The sequence below is a fragment of the Micromys minutus genome (genome assembly GCF_963924665.1).
Source record: "Micromys minutus genome assembly, chromosome: 3".
In the NCBI taxonomy this organism is placed as follows: Eukaryota; Metazoa; Chordata; class Mammalia; order Rodentia; family Muridae; genus Micromys; species Micromys minutus.
In genome coordinates, this window is record NC_137972.1 from 92,643,993 (window position 1) to 92,662,395 (window position 18,403).

An 18,403-nucleotide genomic window follows, 5' to 3' on the forward strand; every position below is an offset into this window, starting at 1 on the left:
TCCACAGGGCCTGACTTGGTCTCTCCCTGTCTCTCTTACTTGGCCCCTTAGAAGGACGATAGTGATAAGCATGGAAGAGGTTCTCCTGGGATCACAGATTCCCCGACCTACCTACCCAGTGCAGACTGGGAGTCTCCAGCCAGTGGGAGAGCTTAGCTGCATCTCCAGGGAGCCTTACAGTGGTCGGTGCCCTCGGATCAAGGGCAATGGCCAGAGCCTGGCCTAAGGCTAGTTGTGCACAAGGCTGTAGCAAAAGCCGCCCGGAGGTAGATCTCAGAGTAGACTCCTGTCTAGCACTAAAGTTCAGACTAATGAAGATCTCACCGGACCGCTCCTGAGTGCAGGCAGCCCTTCTGAGGGGGCAGAAGAGACAGACAGCAGTGCACTAGAGGCTCCGGCACCCAGCTCAGCTCTCAGTTGGAGGTACTGGGTGATTTGGCAGTGAGCACTTGCCCTGCCAGGCAGCTTGGCCAGGGCTAAGCAGGGAGCAGCTGAGTTCCCCAGGAGGCCTTGAGCCCTCTAAGTGGGTGGAGATTTGCATACAAAGAGAGGCAGGGTTTGGTATGTTGGGTCTCCCGGGCTCTGCACTTAACCCTACTTCTGAAGAGGATGGTGGCCCAGCAGGCCCTCACCTCCTGTCTTGTGCTGCTAAAGTGGCTGCTTCCCCTTCCAAAGGATCTGCTGCAGGAATCTAGGTGACATAGGTGACAGCTTCAGGGTCCTCATGAGCTCTTTCTAAAGGCTTTTACATAATTTCTCTAATTTTACCTAACACACACACACACACACACACACACACACTATAAATTTTGGGCTCCATAAAATTTGGCTCATTATCTGCCCCCAAGTATTCAGAATAAGTACTTAATTTATGGGGGTGGGTCTAGCCTGGATCAGAGCGTTGTGAGGGCTTCAGGAGAGAGAAGACAGGGCCCAATTCTATAGCTGCCTGAAGTCAACACAAGAAGCAACTAGGGATAGTCTAAGCATTCTGTTAAGAGCCACAGTGTAGTCAGTGGTCTGTGGACTTGGCTGTGGAGACAGTGGAGCACAGGCATCATGAAAGACTGCCTGGAGGAGGAGGAAGAGTTCTGAACAGGGTCTTGTGCAAGTCGTGGCTTGTGGCTCAGTAGGAGAGGGATAGGAGCTTTGGAGTGGAAACTTGTTAACACGTCCTTGTCCTTTCAGCCACAGTACATGCGTGAGGCCATGCTGATCCTGGGCAAACTGCATTATGTGGAGGGCTCATACCGGGACGCCGTCAGCATGTATGCCCGGGCCGGGATCGATGACATGTCCGTGGAGAACAAGCCCCTGTATCAGATGCGGCTGCTGTCAGAAGCCTTTGTCATCAAAGGTAGTTGTGCACACCTCTTTGGTCTTCCCCACTGCCTGGCTGGTCCACTCTGATCTCAGGCATCTGGAGCAGTGTTGGGGGTGGAGCTGCAAGGCAGTGTCCAGATGTTAACCCCAGGCCGCGGCTACACAATGCTGCTCAGGGCAGCCTAGTGCTCAGGGACTGGTGGAGTCAGGTTCTCGCCTGGGCTTTGTTGACAAGTAGTTACCACACTGGATGCCTCTTTACCTTTCTTGGCTGCGATTGACCTATTTGTAAAAGGAGGTTGTGATACCAGCCCTTCCCGGGTTCTCATGACCAGATGAGTTGTAAAAGCAGGTCAAGAAGACCTTAAAGGGTGCGACAGTTCTTGTCAGGCTTGCTGTGTCTCTCTCCAGGTGCAGGGCCTCTGAGGTGAGCAGAGAGGATCCTGCAATCTGGATCCTGTCCTGGAGGAGCCCAAACCCTTCCAAGGCAAAGAACACTTTAGAAGAATCTCAGAGGCACAGGATCAGTGAGGAGAATTTCATGAAGGGGACTGATTTCTAGTTGTGTTGACAACCACATGCACGCACACACACACACACACACACACACACACACACACACACACACGCGCGCATACACCACACTGTATTTTTAGACTCCTTCCCTACATCTGTAACCCTGGGAAGGGCCTGGTGTTAGTCTTACAGGCAATGAGATGCCATCCTCCTGGATGGGTGCTGAAATCCTGGGATGTTTGAACATCTCTCTGTTCCAGTAAAATCAACCCTAAGAGAAAAGTCTAGAAAAGCCACCTGTACCTCTACAGGGACTCAGGGCCTGACATTGGTGGAGTGTGTGTTACTTTCTTCCTACGTGGGGATTGAGGCCTAGAGAGGAAATGCACCTTTCCCAAACGTACCCATTTAGAGTGAGGACCAGAACCTCCAGTCTGTGATGCTGGCATAGGAAAATGAGTGTTCCCTCCCTGTCCTGACACAGATACAGTCCCTTGTAGGCTTTGGGTCCTCACTGGGTAACTGTGACATCTGTAGGGGACCAGGACTGTGGCTGGAGGGGTCCTGAGGTCCCTGAGTCCTTTGCCTCTAGAGCCCACATTACTATAGGAAGCTTACCAAGTTAGTTTCCCTGGACAGGTAGGCTGAGGTACCCATAAGTTAGGCCAGCCTGTGAAGGTCTGCCTACACCCTATGCCACAGGCCAGTGTTGGGGAGCAATTATATTTTGGTGCTCAGATCTTTGGGGTTTCGTGGGAACCTCTTCAGCTGTGGATGTCCTGAACTGAATATCCTCCCTTGGGGCTCCTCTCAGGCCTTTCTCCTACCAGCCTTGCTCAGTACATATTGCTCTCTGTGTCCTGCTCTCTACTCTCTCCAGCATGCCTCCAGCTTCTTGGGGGAACACAGTCCTGGTGGTCAGAGGTCCTGCCAGGGAGGTAAGGATCCGCCATTGCTTGCATGGGTCAACCGGGCCGCTCGGCTGCAGGCTGTGCTGGCTTCCCCATCCCTCGATGACTGCATGCGTCCTGTCCTGCCACTTGCCTGACTTCTCTGCTTGTCCTCCCTGTCCTGTTGCAGTGACCAAACCTGCTGCTTGGCATGCTGGGGTTTGCCTGAACCTGAGTGTACTCTCGACCATGCGCAAAGCCATCAGTGTGTGTGTGTGTGCTGTGACCTAACCACGGCTGTGGGATCTTGTGGGTCTCTTCACCCAGAGGGTACACAGGGAGATGGGAAAGGCTGTGGGACTGGCTTTATCTGAGGGCATGAGGGCAGTGACAGCAGGAGTCCCAAGCTCACAGAGTGATGTCATCATGGCTGTTACATTCTCAAGTCAGGTGTAGCCTCACATGAGTCTGCAGCCCCCTGAGTTGGTACTCTCTTCTTCCCAGGTTACACATGAGGAGCGGAGGTTGCAGTGGCTCCCCCCAGAGCTCACGGAGCAGGGTTTTAACCTGGACAGCCAGACAACCTCTGGCGTAGTACTGAGAATTGTAGGTGGAAAGGAGTTACACCAAATCCTTGAGTTCTAGAAAAGGAAACAGAGGCAATGGGAGGGAAGCTGCTTACCCAGAACACATATCACTTCGTTTCTGATGGGACCCTCCATGTCCCAGGAGCCTGGCAATTCTCTTTCTGCTTCTGGGTGACCTCTGAACGAGCCAGCCTGGCCCAGTTCCAGCACTTCTGGCTGTCAGACTATAGCTTTCTTATTCTTTTTCCACTTTGGTGCATGCACGTGTGTGGGGTGTGTGTGTGTGTATGTGTGTGTGTGTGTGTGTGTGTGCGTGCGTGCGCATGTGCGTGTGCACGAGCTCAAATTTTACGCATGTTTGTATAGATGCATATTTGTGTGTATATATGTGGGTCCTCATGCACGTGTGGGCATGCGTGTATGTGGTGCTCTGAAGTTGGTGTTGGGAGCCATCCTCAGTTGCTCTTCTCCGTAATCACTGAAGTAGAGTCTCTCGGACACAGAGCTCACTTTGAAGATGCTGTCTCTACCCTCTAAGATTGAGATTACAGCAGGTCGCCGTTCCCACCCAGCGCATATGTGGGTTCTACAGATCCAAACTCTGTTCTTTCTGGTTGTACAGCAAGTCCTTTAACCACTGAGCAATCTCCTTAGCACCCCACTTTCTGGGGGTCTTTCTTTTGATGCCACCCAGTACCCTGCTGACTATGAGGGAGAGAACAGAGCTTCTGTTAGAGGGGAGCCTGAGCCAGCCAGCCTGGAAGACTCGATGGGACCAAATGTGAGCTGCTGTTCTTTTTCTGGGGTTCAGGACTAGCTTATGGTCCCTCCATCCCCATCCTCAAAGACGTGAGGACATACCTACTCATAGCTTCCTTTTAAAGCAGGGACTGGGCTGTGGCCCTTGGGCATCCTATAGCCTCCTTCTCAGACTGGGGTTCTTGTTCTCAGGGTGCCAGAGGTACTGACTTTAAAGCTCCCAGGGACCTCGAGGCAGGGGCCTTAGTTATAGTAGTTTGGGTTTCTGTTGCCCAAAGAGCAGCATTTGACACATGTATGTCTGTAGAACAGGGAATACATGGCCATCCAATTTCTCTAAGGGCAAAAAGAAGTATTATCCATGTCAGGGTCATTCAGAAGCAATAGAGGGCAGGCAAGATGGCTCTCTTGTGTGATGGCATCCCAGTGCATAAGGGCTCTTGCCACCAAACAAGATGTCTTAGTTACTGTTCTATTGCTGTGAAGAGATACAGCCATCAAGGCGATTCTTATAAAAGAAAGCATTTAATTGGGGGCCAGCTTACAGTTTCAGAGACTTAGTTCATTGTCAACATGGCAACAGGCTGGTGTGGAGCTGGAGCTAAGAGCTACATCTGCAAACAGAGAGAGCCTGGGCCCAGCATGAGCTTTAAAACCCCAAAGCCCACCCCTCTGACCATATACTTCCTCTGACCAGGCCACGCCTCCTTATCCTAAACAAAAGAGTTCCACTCCCTGGTGACTAGGCATTTAAATGTATGAGCCTATGGGGCTGTTTTCATTCAGGCGACCTCGTGACCTGAGTTAGTCCCTGGGACTCACGTGGTGAGAGGACAGAACTAACTTCTGACAGGTGTCCTCTGACTTTCATGCTGACGCATAAATGAACAGATAGAGAAAGAAGCCTCAAACAGTGGAGAAATACGTTTGCACCACTGAAATAGAAGAGGAAAAGGCCTTTATGAAAACGCCTGTCATTTCTGAGATTCTGTCCCTTGCTTTCTCTTGAGTCATTGTCCTTGCTGGTCCTATCCTTCTTTCTTTAGGCATGAACCCCAACATTGTGTTTGGGCAGGTTAAGGGATTTCCTGCATAAGCACCTCCCTGGGTTATTCAGTGTATAACATCTCTCCTCCACAGAGCTCACTTGGAGCCTTTGCAGTGCGTCCATCCTACTTTGTCTACGAAGTGGGCTTCTTCCTCCTGGGGTCTGGCCTCTAGTGTTTCTTGAGGTCTCTGGCCCACATTCCACTAAGAACTAGGATTTGCTGGCGTTTGAGTAAGCAGGCACCTGTTAGGGATGCCAAGGGTGAGCAGCCAGGTCAGTTCCCTTGTATAAATGGTGGGCAAGTGAGCAGGGCCTGCCTTGTGTGGTATGCGCCAGGGAAGCAGTCGCCAAAACTGGGGGGCGTGAGCCCCCTAGTGTCATTCCTTCCTGTCCAGTCTTAGTCCGTCTTAAGTGACGTCTGCTGTTCCTAAAAAGCAGAACATAGAAACCCACGGAGAAGACTGGTCGGTAGCTTATAGCCATGGGCTCTGCGTGGTCACAATGGCCGCTTGGCTGACCCAGGCCTGTTTCGTGGAAGACTCTGTCCTGGTTCTCAGCCTTCTGAATATTTGAGGGGGCAGATTGTAGAGGCTGGGCTGCTGCTGCTGAACAGCTTCCCTTCTAGTGTGAGCGGAACACCTCAGGTGTCCTGTGGTCTAGTGTGAGCGGAACACCTCAGGTGTCCTGTGGTCTAGTGTGTGCGGAACACCTCAGGTGTCCTGTGGTCTAGTGTGAGCGGAACACCTCAGGTGTCCTGTGGTCTAGTGTGAGCGGAACACCTCAGGTGTCCTGTGGTCTAGTGTGAGCGGAACACCTCAGGTGTCCTGTGGTCTAGGGTGAGCGGAACACCTCAGGTGTCCTGTGGTCTAGTGTAAGTGGAACACCTCAGGTGTCCTGTGGTCTAGTGTAAGTGGAACGCCTCAGGTGTCCTGTGGTCTAGTGTAAGTGGAACACCTCAGGTGTCCTGTGGTCTAGGGTGAGCGGAACACCTCAGGTGTCCTGTGGTCTAGGGTGAGCGGAACACCTCAGGTGTCCTGTGGTCTAGGGTGAGCGGAACACCTCAGGTGTCCTGTGGTCTAGGGTGAGCGGAACACCTCAGGTGTCCTGTGGTCTAGTGTGAGCGGAACACCTCAGGTGTCCTGTGGTCTAGTGTGAGCGGAACACCTCAGGTGTCCTGTGGTCTAGTGTGAGCGGAACACCTCAGGTGTCCTGTGGTCTAGTGTGAGCGGAACACCTCAGGTGTCCTGTGGTCTAGGGTGAGTGTTGAAGGGAATCAGGTATAACTGAGTATAGGGAAATCTTCAGGTTTACTGGTCTTACAGGCCAGCATTTACAACCCTCAGAGGGAGAAAGTGTCTGTGGAAGGTTCTCATCCATCTGACTTCGGAATGCCCATTAAGGTGAATCACTACCAGAATGCCGGTGAGGGCCGGGGTGAGATTCCCTTGTCTGATCTTCTGGCCTGCTTGGTAGGGGTGACTCCTCAGAGGGAGATCAGGGTGCCGGTACCACAGTAGGTAAAAGGAACAGGTAAAGCTCTGGGACCAGGCTGCAATGACCCTCTCAGGTCACACTCTGAGCAGCACAGTCACCATGTGAGCCCAGCTTTCTCTGACTAGCTTTGGGCTCATCCCCTTTGTTCAAGCAGTACCACTGGGAGCCGCTGTGGGAGAGGGACTGACTGACTTTCCCAGTGAGCCAGGAAAATGACCTGAACCTGGAATGGACCATTGGTAGCTACAAACAAGGAGAAGGCCCAGGGAATGATGGCCGCATGGGGAGGGGTCAGCCGTCCCAGTGAGAGCACCGAGAACAGAGCTGGCAGAGAAGCTCAGGTATCTTGGTTGGTGTCCTAGAGGCTTGGACAAGGGTTGCCCCATCATAGAGGTTTCCATGATCTGTTCCCCCACTTCAAAGGTCTGAGTCGGAGACCTCCGTGGGCCCAGGGAACAAGCTCCTTTCTGAGTGTGTAAGCCCCAAGGCTTTAACTAGCTCTGAGATACTTCAAGGCCTGTCCTCGGCATCTTGGGCCTGCAGTGGTCAGGTACCAGAAGGCTGAGTGCCATTTGGCTTCCATCCCTTCTCTTCAAGCCTGTTCGTTCCATTTTTCTGGTTTGTCAATGTGCTGACAATGGAAACCTCTGCTTCTCCAGACATACACTGTGTCTTCAGCCTTCCAGACATTAGCTATTGCTTCCTAATTTGGGAATCACTGTTGCTCCATCTATGGCGGGACTGCGGTGGGTATGGGGAGGTCCCTCAGGATCAGCACTGTCCTGTGTTTCAGCCAAACTGGTTCCATTTCTCCTGCCCAGATTTGGCCAGCTCATTAGCTCCGAAGAAATGTGACTTTCGTTCACAGGTAGTGAACTCTGTGGGGGGGGGGGGTGCCAATTAAGCAGTTATGAGGGCCCTGGTGCCTGAGCCGGCCCACTTCCTCCTCAGGGACTTAGGTTTGCTGATGGTGGTTGTTTCTGTTCACTTTCTGCCAATACAATCCTAAGATGCCCCCTTCTCATGAGGGATTTTACGGCTTAAGCTGTTCCCAGGATAGGGTAGCATGTCTGATTTTTCTTCTTCTGTTCATTGCCCTGGCGTGGCAGGAATTAGGTGTTGGCTTTGGCTTCTTTCCCAAGGTGTAGGCTGTCTGGCTTTGGGGGAGGGATACTGCTGCCTTGGCCCCAGGCTGTGGGCCCCACAGTGAGGGGCTGGCTTCCAGCTAGAGACAGGGGCGCTGAGGAGGAGGCTGGGTGTGTTTACTGCCTGATCACACTAAATGCCAACTGGGCCGAGAGACAGGAAACAGGCTAAAGATGCATCTTCTACTGGCTGTGGCAGTGAAGTCAACATGGCTGCGTAGGAGGGAAGCTTTGGGCTGGGGAGGCAGAAGGCACGCGGCAGCATGGTGCCTGGGAACGTGGAAGCGACCAAGCAGGCACGGCGCAGGAGTAGCTGAGAGTTCTACAGCTTGTTCTGAAGGCAAACAGGAAAAGACTGGCTTCCAGGCAGCTAGAATGAAGATCTTAAAGTCCGTACGCACAGTGACACATTTCCACCTACTCCAACAAGGCCACATCTCCAAATACTACCACTCCCTGGGCCAAGCACATTCAAACCACCACACCTGGTGACAAAAGCTTGTTTGCTCACACTGGCTGATCAAGGAGTAGAGAACCAGACAAGAGTTGAGGCCAGGCTGTAACCCTAAAGGCCCACCCCTAGAGATCCTGCTTCTGGCAGCCAGACCTTCTTTTGTAACAGTTTGACAGCCTTCTGAGATGGCACCACCAACTAGAGTATCCGATCACAGGAGCCTGCATGGGACATTTTACATTTAACCCATAACACCTCTCCTCTGTCCTCAGAAGTAGCTGTGGTGTGGGCCGTAGGTAGGGCTTGGAGGGTGCATTTGGGAAGTGGACCTGCCTCCAGCCCGGTAGACAGCTGTAGCTCAGCCATCAGACACCCAGGTGTAGGTTAGAGAAGAGCCTGGGGCCCGGAGAGCCTTGGTGGGTGCTGAGGGCAAAGGACCCACATCTGCTCTTCCTTCTGGGGTTTTTCCCTCAGGGGTCTTGGGATGACTGTTCTCCCCGAGTTAGCTCTCTTCACCCATGAGTCTGGAGAGAAGTGTGCTCACTGGTAGGTCATTGTGAAACACGTTCTTTGTAATATTTGGTTCAGTTGGCATGGCCTCATCACAAGCTAGGCTTTATTAGTAATCCCCCACCCCGCCGCCTTTTGTTTGGAAAAACACAGATTTTGGTCTCTGTGAACATTTTGAGATATGTTCTCCTAGTCACTTTTTCTTACAGATTTATCTGGACTTTTGGAAAGTAGAAATGTCTCTCCAGTGCTTTGACAGCTGTTGTGAGAAGCTGATAATTGGGAAGGTGCACAGAGGTGCTCACTCACCTGCAACCCCAGCTGCCGCAGAGGCTGAGGCTCACCACAGAGACCCTGTTCGGATTTTTTTTTTTAATTTTTAAAAATAATTTTTGAAAACCTTTGTCTGGAAAGATGGCCCAGTGGTTAAGAGCACTTGCTGCTTTTGCAGAGGACCTAGGTTCTGTTCCGAGGTTTCACATGGTGGCCCACAAACACCTGTTCCAGGGTGTGTGATGCCCTCTTCTGGTGTCCACACACACCAAAATATTAACATACAGAACACAGAATACAATAAAATAAATAAATCTTTAAAAAACAGTATTAAGGCTGAGAATGTAACTCAGTCAGTAAAATGCTTATCTAGCATATATAAAAGCTTGGTTTTGTTCCACAGCAGCACATAATAAGACTGGGCAGGTTAACATATGCTTGTAATCCCAGCGCTTAGAAGGTGGAGCCAGGAGGACCAGAAGTTCATGCTCATGCCTAAAGCTAGCCTGGGCTGCATGAAACCAAAAGACAATAAAAAAAATCATGTTCACACACACACACACACACACACATCGTGGTTTATATATTTAACGGTAGAATCATGCTTAGTAAGACCGTGGGTTTAATTTCCAATACCAAATATATATAGGTCCATGTATATATAACAAACACTCCAAGAGCTGTACACTCTGGGATTGCCAGCATTTGGGTGGTAGAGGAAGGAGGGTCAGGGGCTCAAGGCTGTATAGCACGGTGGAGTTTGGGATACTGAGACTCTGGCTCAAAGAAGCAAACAATGAAACAGTAAAGCGGGCGTGCCAGCCTTGGTTAGACAGTGCTGTGCGATCAGCCCCTAGAACTCTTTCTTGTAAAACAGAAACCCCGTGTTCATTAAACAGCACTTCTTCTTTGCACGCCCTTACCCTTGGTGACCACCTTTTTATTTCCTTTTTATTTTACTCTCTGAATTCGAATCTACTTAATGAAAATTGCATAGTATTTATCTCTTTGTCTGGCTGATAATGGATACTTGGTGTATTTCCCTCTTAGGGCTGTTAGAAGTAATAGTGTTGTGAGTCTGGACACAGAAACCTTCTCAATTCAGTTCGTGTGTCTGTACATGAAGCTGACGCACACGATCCCGGAGCTTGTGATGTTCCTGCTAACTACCTGTGCGTACTGTTCTCTGTCCTTTCCTGTCCCCGCAGCTGCTCACTTTAGAGTGTGATCTGTGACACCCATTGCCCACCGACTAGGTTAACGAGTGAATTGTGTTTCCTTCCCCCTTTCCCTTCCACACAGGATACCTGAGCTTGGAAAACACAAGGCTAAACATCTCCTTAGGTTCTGTGGCTACTCTTTCATTGGGAAGTGGGTGGTTGGAGTCTGCGACCTTTTGGGAAGCAAATGAAAACCTCTTGTCTCCACGTATGTATCTGGGGCGCATGGCTTCAAGGGTGTGCCTTGTTGGAAGGCCTGTGCAACGGTCAGCTGCTCTGAAGTCAGCTACACTGAAGGAGCCAGGACCATGTTCTGAGCCTGGGGCAGGACCTGGAAAATAGAGTTGCTATGAAAAGGGCTTTTCCTTGTTGGTTTTGTGTGCTTTCGCAGAAAGTTTCCATCTGCCAGTGTGGCACAGGAAGCAGTGCCCGGCACTTCCTGAGAGCTATTGGCTGTCTGCCCAGAGCACAGGGTTGGTCCACAACTGCCAGGAACCTTTGCAGTGGGCTCAGTCCTCCGCTTGGACCTGGTGCTGTGGTGTGGTTTGGCCACTTATGCAGAAGGACTCTCAGGAGAAGGGGAGAACTCTCAGGGTTGGTGTGGGTTTCCTAACACTGTGGGCAGGAAGTGGGTCTTCTTAGCAGTTAGACCCAAGGATTTCTAGCTCTGGGAACCTTATTGGTCTTAAACATGTTGGAAGTTATCTTACAGGCTCTGGAGAGAAATGATTCAGTGGTAGAGAGCACAAACTGTTCTTCCAGAGGACCACACCCAATTTCCAGCACCCACTTGGTGGCTCACAACCATCTGTAACTCCAGTCTTGGGGGATTGCAGGTATTTGCTGCTATGTAGAGGCTAGGATTTGAACCTGGGTCCTCTGGAAGAGCAGCCAGTGCTCTTAACCTCTAAATCATCTTTCCGGCCTTGACTATTATTGTTGTGATAGAATCTCAGCTCTGGAAAGGCCACACCACACCAGGCCAGTGTAGTTCCATGTGAGAGGTTTATTGTGGGGGAAGAGGACAAAAGGGGCAATGGAGATGAAGGGGGAAAAGAGAAAGAAGAGAGAGTGAGGTCAAGAGGGTCTGTCTTTTATTCAGGCTCACAGGTAAAGGTGAAAAGTAAACCAAATGGACGCTGGGAATGGGAATGTATGGCGGTTGCCATGGCAACAGATGTTGCCTATGTGTGAGGTTACCATCATCGCTGGGTTCAGAGGCGATCTGCAACCAACTGTAAGCTGATTCTTGATACCAACAATTATAATTTCTAAGAAATTAATCTGCGCGTGTGTATTTTTGTGTTTCTATGTTTGTGTGCATGTATGTATTGTGTGGCTGCACATGCGTGTTCTGTTGATGCGTGTGCATGCCAGAGTCTTGGGTCTTATCCCAGGCCATCTACATTTTTTGAGACAAGGGTCTGGAGCTCAGCAAACAGGCCTGGCTATGGAGAAGAAGACCTCAGGAATCTGCAGTAGTTTGTTAGTGAGTTCTTCAAGAAGCATTGCTTGTTTTGATTTGTTTTTTGTTTGTTTGGGGATTTTGTTTTTCGTCTTTAACGGAGGGAGGAGGCTCTCCCTGCTGGGCACACAGTCAGCATGCCTGACTGTGTGCTCCTTTCCGTGTCTTTTCTAAGCAACAGGCTTTGAGCTGTCACTGGGCTGGAGAGATCAATAAATAGCACAGTGGCGATTCAAGGAACCACATGGACAGGAGACCTAGAGAGCTCCGCCTGGGATGTGTCAGACTGGGTTTCATCTGAGAACCACCCAGACAACCGAACACAAAGTGGGAAATGAAGTTCACATCCTCTGCTGAGTCAGAGGGAAGGGAACGTAACCAGGAGAGGGGATTAGCTGCTTCCCCCTTGCTGAGACGGATCTCTGATAAAGGCAAGTCAAGGAAGACAGGTTTATTCCAGCTTAAGGTTGGAACAGAGATCCCCTGATGGCGAGCGAAGGCATTGCAGGTCACAGCACCTTCCTGGTCAGGGTCAGGAAACAGAGCAGTGAATACTGTTCCAGAACCACGGCTCATAGAACAGTCTGCCCACATTTGAGGTGGGCCTTTCTACCTCACTTTACACAGTCCAAAAAATTATTTTTTTAGACGTGCTCAACTTGTTACCACTGTACCCGTCTATACTAAACATTGCAGAAAGTCTCAGGGAAGAGGTAGTCTTAGCTTTGAGCATACTAGGAACAATGAATGGGTTTACAATTCTTGGAAAAACAGGGTGGCAAGCTTCAAATGGGAACAGGGAGCGGGGACAGCCATAGCACAGGGAAAGTGGAGGCCTCAATTTACCCTTTCAGGAGCCAGACTGTGGAAGCCAGCAGGCTGACTAGAAGTGTGCAGAAGGGAGCCCACTATAACACCTCTCTGGGGACCTCAGGGCTGCTGCCTTGGAGGAGATCCACTCTGTATCTCTTGGGATCAGCCAAGAGATAGTCTTCTGGGCTGGTCTTCTTCTCTGTTCTCGTCCCACCCCCTTGTACTGTGACACGCAGCACACCCAGAGAAAGAGGCTTGGGCCAGCTATGGAAGAGGTCACAAAGTCTGCTTCTTGCCTTCTTTCTTTCTTCCTCCTTCCTGGTCCTCAAGAGTGAGGAGGCTTCTGCTCTTCATAGTGAGTCACTTGGCAGGCACCATGTTGACACTCAGTGACCTAGGTAACTGGAGCTTTGTGTTGAGCAATGGCCTTCCCGTTCTGCACCTACCTCCCCCCAGGCTGAGCTTCCCAGCCTTCAGACATGGTCATACTCCTGCCTGGCAAGGAAAGCAAAGTCACAGAATCCATGTGTGTTGATATCTAGCCAAGGAAAATAATGCTAACTCCTTTCCTTGTATTTGTAGAGCACTTTGTGCTCTGTCAGCCATGACTGGGCTTCTCTTCACTCAGACAGCCTGTGCTGGTCTAGTACCCAGTCTGTGCCCGGTGGGGGACGGTTGAACACCATTGGGCTGGGGCTAGAGGGGGCCTACAACCTCCTGGGGAGTCAAACTGAAAATGAGTATGAAACAGCGAGGCCTGAGAAGTATAACCAGGGTGAGATTTGTTCCAGAAGGACCCCCCAGAAGAGGTGGCATCTGTTAGGTCAGAAGGTGATTGGTAGCCTTGTGGACTTGGTAGGGTGTCGAAGTCCAGGTGAGGACAGCTCAGGCAAGCTGAGACGGTATCTCAAGCAGCCAGGAGTTGGGATGGATGAAGTAGGTGGGGTAGGAAACAAGGCTGGAGAGGTGATCTAGATAGGTTTCAGAGGGTATGGTGTGAAGCCTCCTCTGTAGCAGGAAGATCTCTGGGGACTTTGGAAAGGTCTCCTGGAAGCAGTGTACAGTCGGGGTAGTAGACTATGGTGTCTACCCACTGGAGAGAGGCAACCTGGAGAAGGGGTGGAGGATCAGCTAGTTGGTGAGGCTTAGGGGACTGCGTTTCTAATGGCTGTCTTCAGCCTTAGTTACACACAAGGGATTGTGGGACACAAAGGTGAGAGACACATTGGTTCTGCTCAAGGGGAAATATTTGCCCCAAGGCCGGCATTCTCTAGTTAGGTCTGTGTTAGCTGCTAGCAATTGACTTTGACAAACCAGGGGAAGGACAGGAAAGAGGGAAGGGAGGGGAGAGGGAAAGAGGGGGGATGGAGGGAGGGAGGCGAGGGGAAGGAGAGAGGGAGGGGAGGGAGAGAGGGAGGGGAGAGAGAGAGGGAGGGGAGGGGAGGGAGAGAAGGAGGGGAGGGAGAGAGGGAGGGGAGGGGAGAGAAGGAGAGAGGAAGGGGAAGGAGAGAAGGAGAGAGGGGGAGGAGTGGGGAGAGAGGGGAAGGAAGGAAACTCAGGAATCATCATGTATGTGGGTGTGTGGATGGGTGTTGGCTCACACTTGGACCTTTCAAATGGTAGCGCTTCAGGGAAAACAGTATGCTGGCATCCAGAACTGTATTTGGCCTCTCTCTTTTCAGGCATGTCTGATCATCATCCCGTGTGGACTTTCTCCTCCACCTCTATATGTCCACCAATGTGTTTCCTTCTTGGCCTGGTGCAGATTGGTTTATTCACTTTTGTTTGGCTCTCGGAGCTATCTGCGTATTGTTTTAAATACACTTTAGATGTAGTGAAGAAGATGACAGGATATAAAATGTTGTCATTTTGGTGTGTACAGTTCAGTAGTGTCATTTATCGTCACTCTGTGCAGACATTAGTTTTGTTTGGCTGGTTTAGGTTTTTGTTTTTTGTTTTCCCTGAGATGAGATCTTAGTAAGTTGTCTTGAGTAGTTCTCAAACTCACGATCCTCCTGCCCCAGCCTCTTGACTGCTAAGATTATAAGGATGTGTCCCTAAGTTTGGCGAGACATTATGATTATTCTTTAGATTTATTTACTATTTTATGTGTATGAATGGTTTGCCTACATGTAAGTCTGTGAGCCACATGCACACCTGGTGCCCACTGAGGTAAGAAGAGGGCATTGGATCACTCTGGGAGACACAACACTGTGTTCAGAACAGAACCGTAGCCTCTGGAAGAGCAACCAATACTCTTAATGGCGGAGTGGACTCTCCAGCCCTAGAAATGTTTTAAGGTGGATTTCCCTCTAGCATTTCCAGGTTAGCCTCTGGCACCCGCTTAACAATGTCACCGAATTGAGTAGTGATATGAGACTGGTTCCTATGGGCTCACATTGGGCCATATTCATCCCCCTAACCTGGGACTGTGTCCTCATGCTGAGACTGTGGAGGGATGGCAGTGGAAAAGTGGGATGCTGGTGGCAAAAGATAGGGGCCAGAGCATCAGGTGAACACTGCAAGTGGATAGCCTGTCTACACAGACACCTCCCAGGAGAGGGACGATCCACGGACAATCTTGCATTGCAAGGGTGGGCAGAGATGGTACTGTGAAACTCACCACGTGGACCCAGTGCCTAGTCCTGGGTCGTGGCTTGGTCCTGGCTCCTGCTAACACCACTGTTGCTTCAGCTTTTCCCTCCCCTCCACAAACCTACATTCCACGCCTGTTACATTCCATGTACCCCCTCAGATGCACCTACCCTGTGTCCATGGGAAGGGCCTGGAGTCCAGGCCTAAGCTGGATAGGTCTGAGGCTCTCTGTTTCTCCGGCAGGCCTCTCCCTGGAACGCCTGCCCAACTCCGTGGCCTCCCACATCCGCCTGACTGAGCGGGAGGAGGAAGTGGTTGCCTGTTTTGAGAGGGCCTCCTGGGTGGCTCAGGTGTTCCTGCAGGAGCTGGAGAAGGTGAGTGGGGAAATAGGGTGCTACACAGATAGTTGCTTCCTTGTGAGCACATTATTTGTCCTCCTGGAGATCAGAAGGCACCTCCTTTCCCGACACTCGACTTCTTTGGTTAGAAAACTCAGTATGGTGCATGATTCTCTTAGGGCCTCTTTACCACAAGAGGAGGCTTTTAATTAATAAATAAATGGGTCTGTGTCACCTGTGAGGAGCAGGAACCCTATGGTGAGCTGAACTTGCAGGGCTAGATGTCATACCCCTGTTTATAGTTGATCACTCCTGTCAGCAGCCCTGGGACAGAGGTGTCACATGCAGCCCTGCCTAGTAATGAGGTTTAGAGAGATCAAGCTACTGGCCCCTCAAAGGACAGTGTAGGGTCAGGCTGACTGCCATTCAGCATCCTTCCCTGCTTTCCCGCACCTCAGGAGAGTTTTGCTGCACTTCCGGGAAGGGTGAGCTTGGTGCCCATTCTTCAAGCCTGTCAGAGGTGGACACAGGCACCCAGCAGGATTTGAGTGAGTTCTCAGCCCCACAGTTCCCACCTTCCTATGGTGACCTGTCCTAACTGTATATGGGGTGGTATCAGCCCACTGAGTCTTGTTGGGGAAATCTCAGCTCCTCTCTTTATTGAGAACCCCCCACTGCCCCCCCACCCCATGACATACACCACTACGGTCTGTCACTTAACTTTCTCACTGTCGGATAAAAAATTAGATGCTGTTTTTCAGATGAGGAGGGCTGAACTTAGTTACCCACCCCCCCCCCGCCCCCACCAAGTTCATGCAGTCAATGGTTAGCATTGTAGGAGCATCAGGCACATCTCTAATGCTTGTCCACATCCTTGTGGCGCACAAGCAGAACTGCTGGATAGATATCTGGTCGGTGTGAGCCAGTATGAGTTAGAACTACACCTGAAGGAAGGGGTTGTTGAGAACTGAAAGCTATGGGAGTCTGGGAGACATCTGAACTTGTGCTGTGTAAATGGCAGAGTCAGCGACCAGCTGTTCTCATAGTGGGCCCTTCCAGAACGGTCCACCTTGGGCCAGTCATGTCCTTAGTTAAGGGACTTTTGACCTCCATGCTGTTGGCGTTTGAGTCTGGGATCTTCTTCGCTGTAAGTAAGTAGCACCCTAGTGTGTGATGTCAGTACCTCTGGACATCAGAAGCTCACACCCTGAACTGGAACAATCAGATGTCCTCTGAGGGCCACGTTGCCCTTTTTGGAGTGTGAAACCAACTACCCTGGCTTGGTTGGATATCAAGAGGAGGAGAGGCTGTAGTCAGGACTCAGGACCCTTTTTCTAGCAGAGGTTGCTTAGAGATTTGGTTGAGTTGACCGTCATGAAGGTTGTTTGGGTCATCAACAGTCAGCTATGTCAGGAGATCTTGACATTTGTCTCTTTCATAGACGTCTCCTTCAAGTGTCAAGAGTGTCTGATGAGCAAGCCGCACTTTTGGACACTTAGGTGACCACTTTCCCTTACTATTCCCTTCTCAGACCTCAAACAACAGCACATCAAGACACCTGAAAGGTGGTCTGTCGGCTGACTATGAACTGTCCTACTTCTTGGAAGCTGCCCTCCAGAGCGCTTATGTGAAGAACCTGAAGAAGGGGTAGGTGGCTGCTGGCCCAGCAAGACCAAGTGTGTGTGGGCTTTCCTGAGGATTGCACATGACTGGGTTGGTTCAGGCCCTGTCAGACGAGGTGTTCAGAGGACGGAGTTTTGGGAGACCTTTAAAGCCCCTGCATTGTTTTTGGTGTGACATGTTCTGTAAAATGTCACTTCATTCTTCTCCTTTAACTGTGATGCATGTGGCATCTGTTTAGTTAGGAAAACCAAATATTGTGTTTTCTCTACTCTTGGCCTTGAAACAGACCATATCTACGATGATGACTTACAATTTAGTTCAGTCTTGACGTTAACCAATAGACCAGAGCCGTCAATCAGTCTAGGTGTCACTCCCAAATAGCTGCTGCCAGCCCACCCACTCAGCTGCAAACCGCAGCCTCCACAGCCCACTCTCCGGATCAGGGATTTGCTAGAGCAGTCCACAGCCTGGGAGCAGTTCACTTCCTAAATGACCAGCTTCCACAGAGTGACCCAGGAGAGGAGATACACCAGCAGGGTCTGGAGGCTCCATGCCATTTCAATGAGCCACCCTCCACGTGTCCTGGCGCCCCAAACTCCCAGACCCGGTGCTGCTGGATGTTCTAAGCTGTGACACCAGGAGGCTGAGAGGTGTTCACTCACGGTCCCTGTCCACACTGAGAGGTGCCCACTCAGGGTCCCTGTCCACACTGAGAGGTGCCCACTCACGGTCTCTATCCACGATGCTGAGAGGCAGGCGTGGCCCTCCCTGCTGTTTCACAAGCAAGGAAAACAGGTTTGGAGAACTTGGGGCTTTGCCCATGGCGACAGAATATAGATTAGTTCCCAAGGGTGATGGCTCCAGGGCTTCCTCTCCTGGGACCCTACTAGGCGTGAGAAGTGTGAGGAGGTAAGAGGAGGTAAGCCGTTTCCACCTGGGACCCTTTATCTTGCTCAGGAATTCCTGCAGTATACCCCTCTCAGCACCCCCAACATGGAGTAGGAGGGGAGAGAGACAGACACAGGTCTCCCCAAGGCCCAGGCAAAATCCTTACATACATCCATCTTAGCTACTTCTACCTCCAGGGAGTGGCCTCACCGAGCCGTACTCCTTTATTTTAGGTAACGAGGACAGAGTTTAGAGACATCCTGCATCCCGAAAGTGATATAGCCTGACTCTCCAGGGATGTTTGGTGCAACAGGGCTGCTCTTGGACAGAAACACTGACCCCTGCTGTGTGGGAGACACAGGACACTTGGAGCACCCTCACCTCCAGATCAAATGAGGCCTAGAGAACTTTACAGCTCTTTGCCTGTCCTAAAGGTCTACCGTCTGTTCTGTTTGGCCTCCT

At 50.9% G+C, this 18,403-nt stretch overlaps 1 protein-coding gene across 1 annotated transcript in view; it reads left to right on the top strand.

Annotated features, from left to right (window-relative positions):
- TTC7A (tetratricopeptide repeat domain 7A) overlaps positions 1-18,403 on the top strand; it is a 101,097-nt gene that overhangs the window by 9,288 nt on the left and 73,406 nt on the right. Inside the window, exons 3-5 of the mRNA XM_080913916.1 lie at positions 1,189-1,357; positions 15,336-15,466; positions 16,962-17,077. Coding sequence (XP_080770042.1) covers positions 1,189-1,357; positions 15,336-15,466; positions 16,962-17,077 — 416 coding nt within the window. The remainder of the gene's footprint in view (positions 1-1,188; positions 1,358-15,335; positions 15,467-16,961; positions 17,078-18,403) is intronic.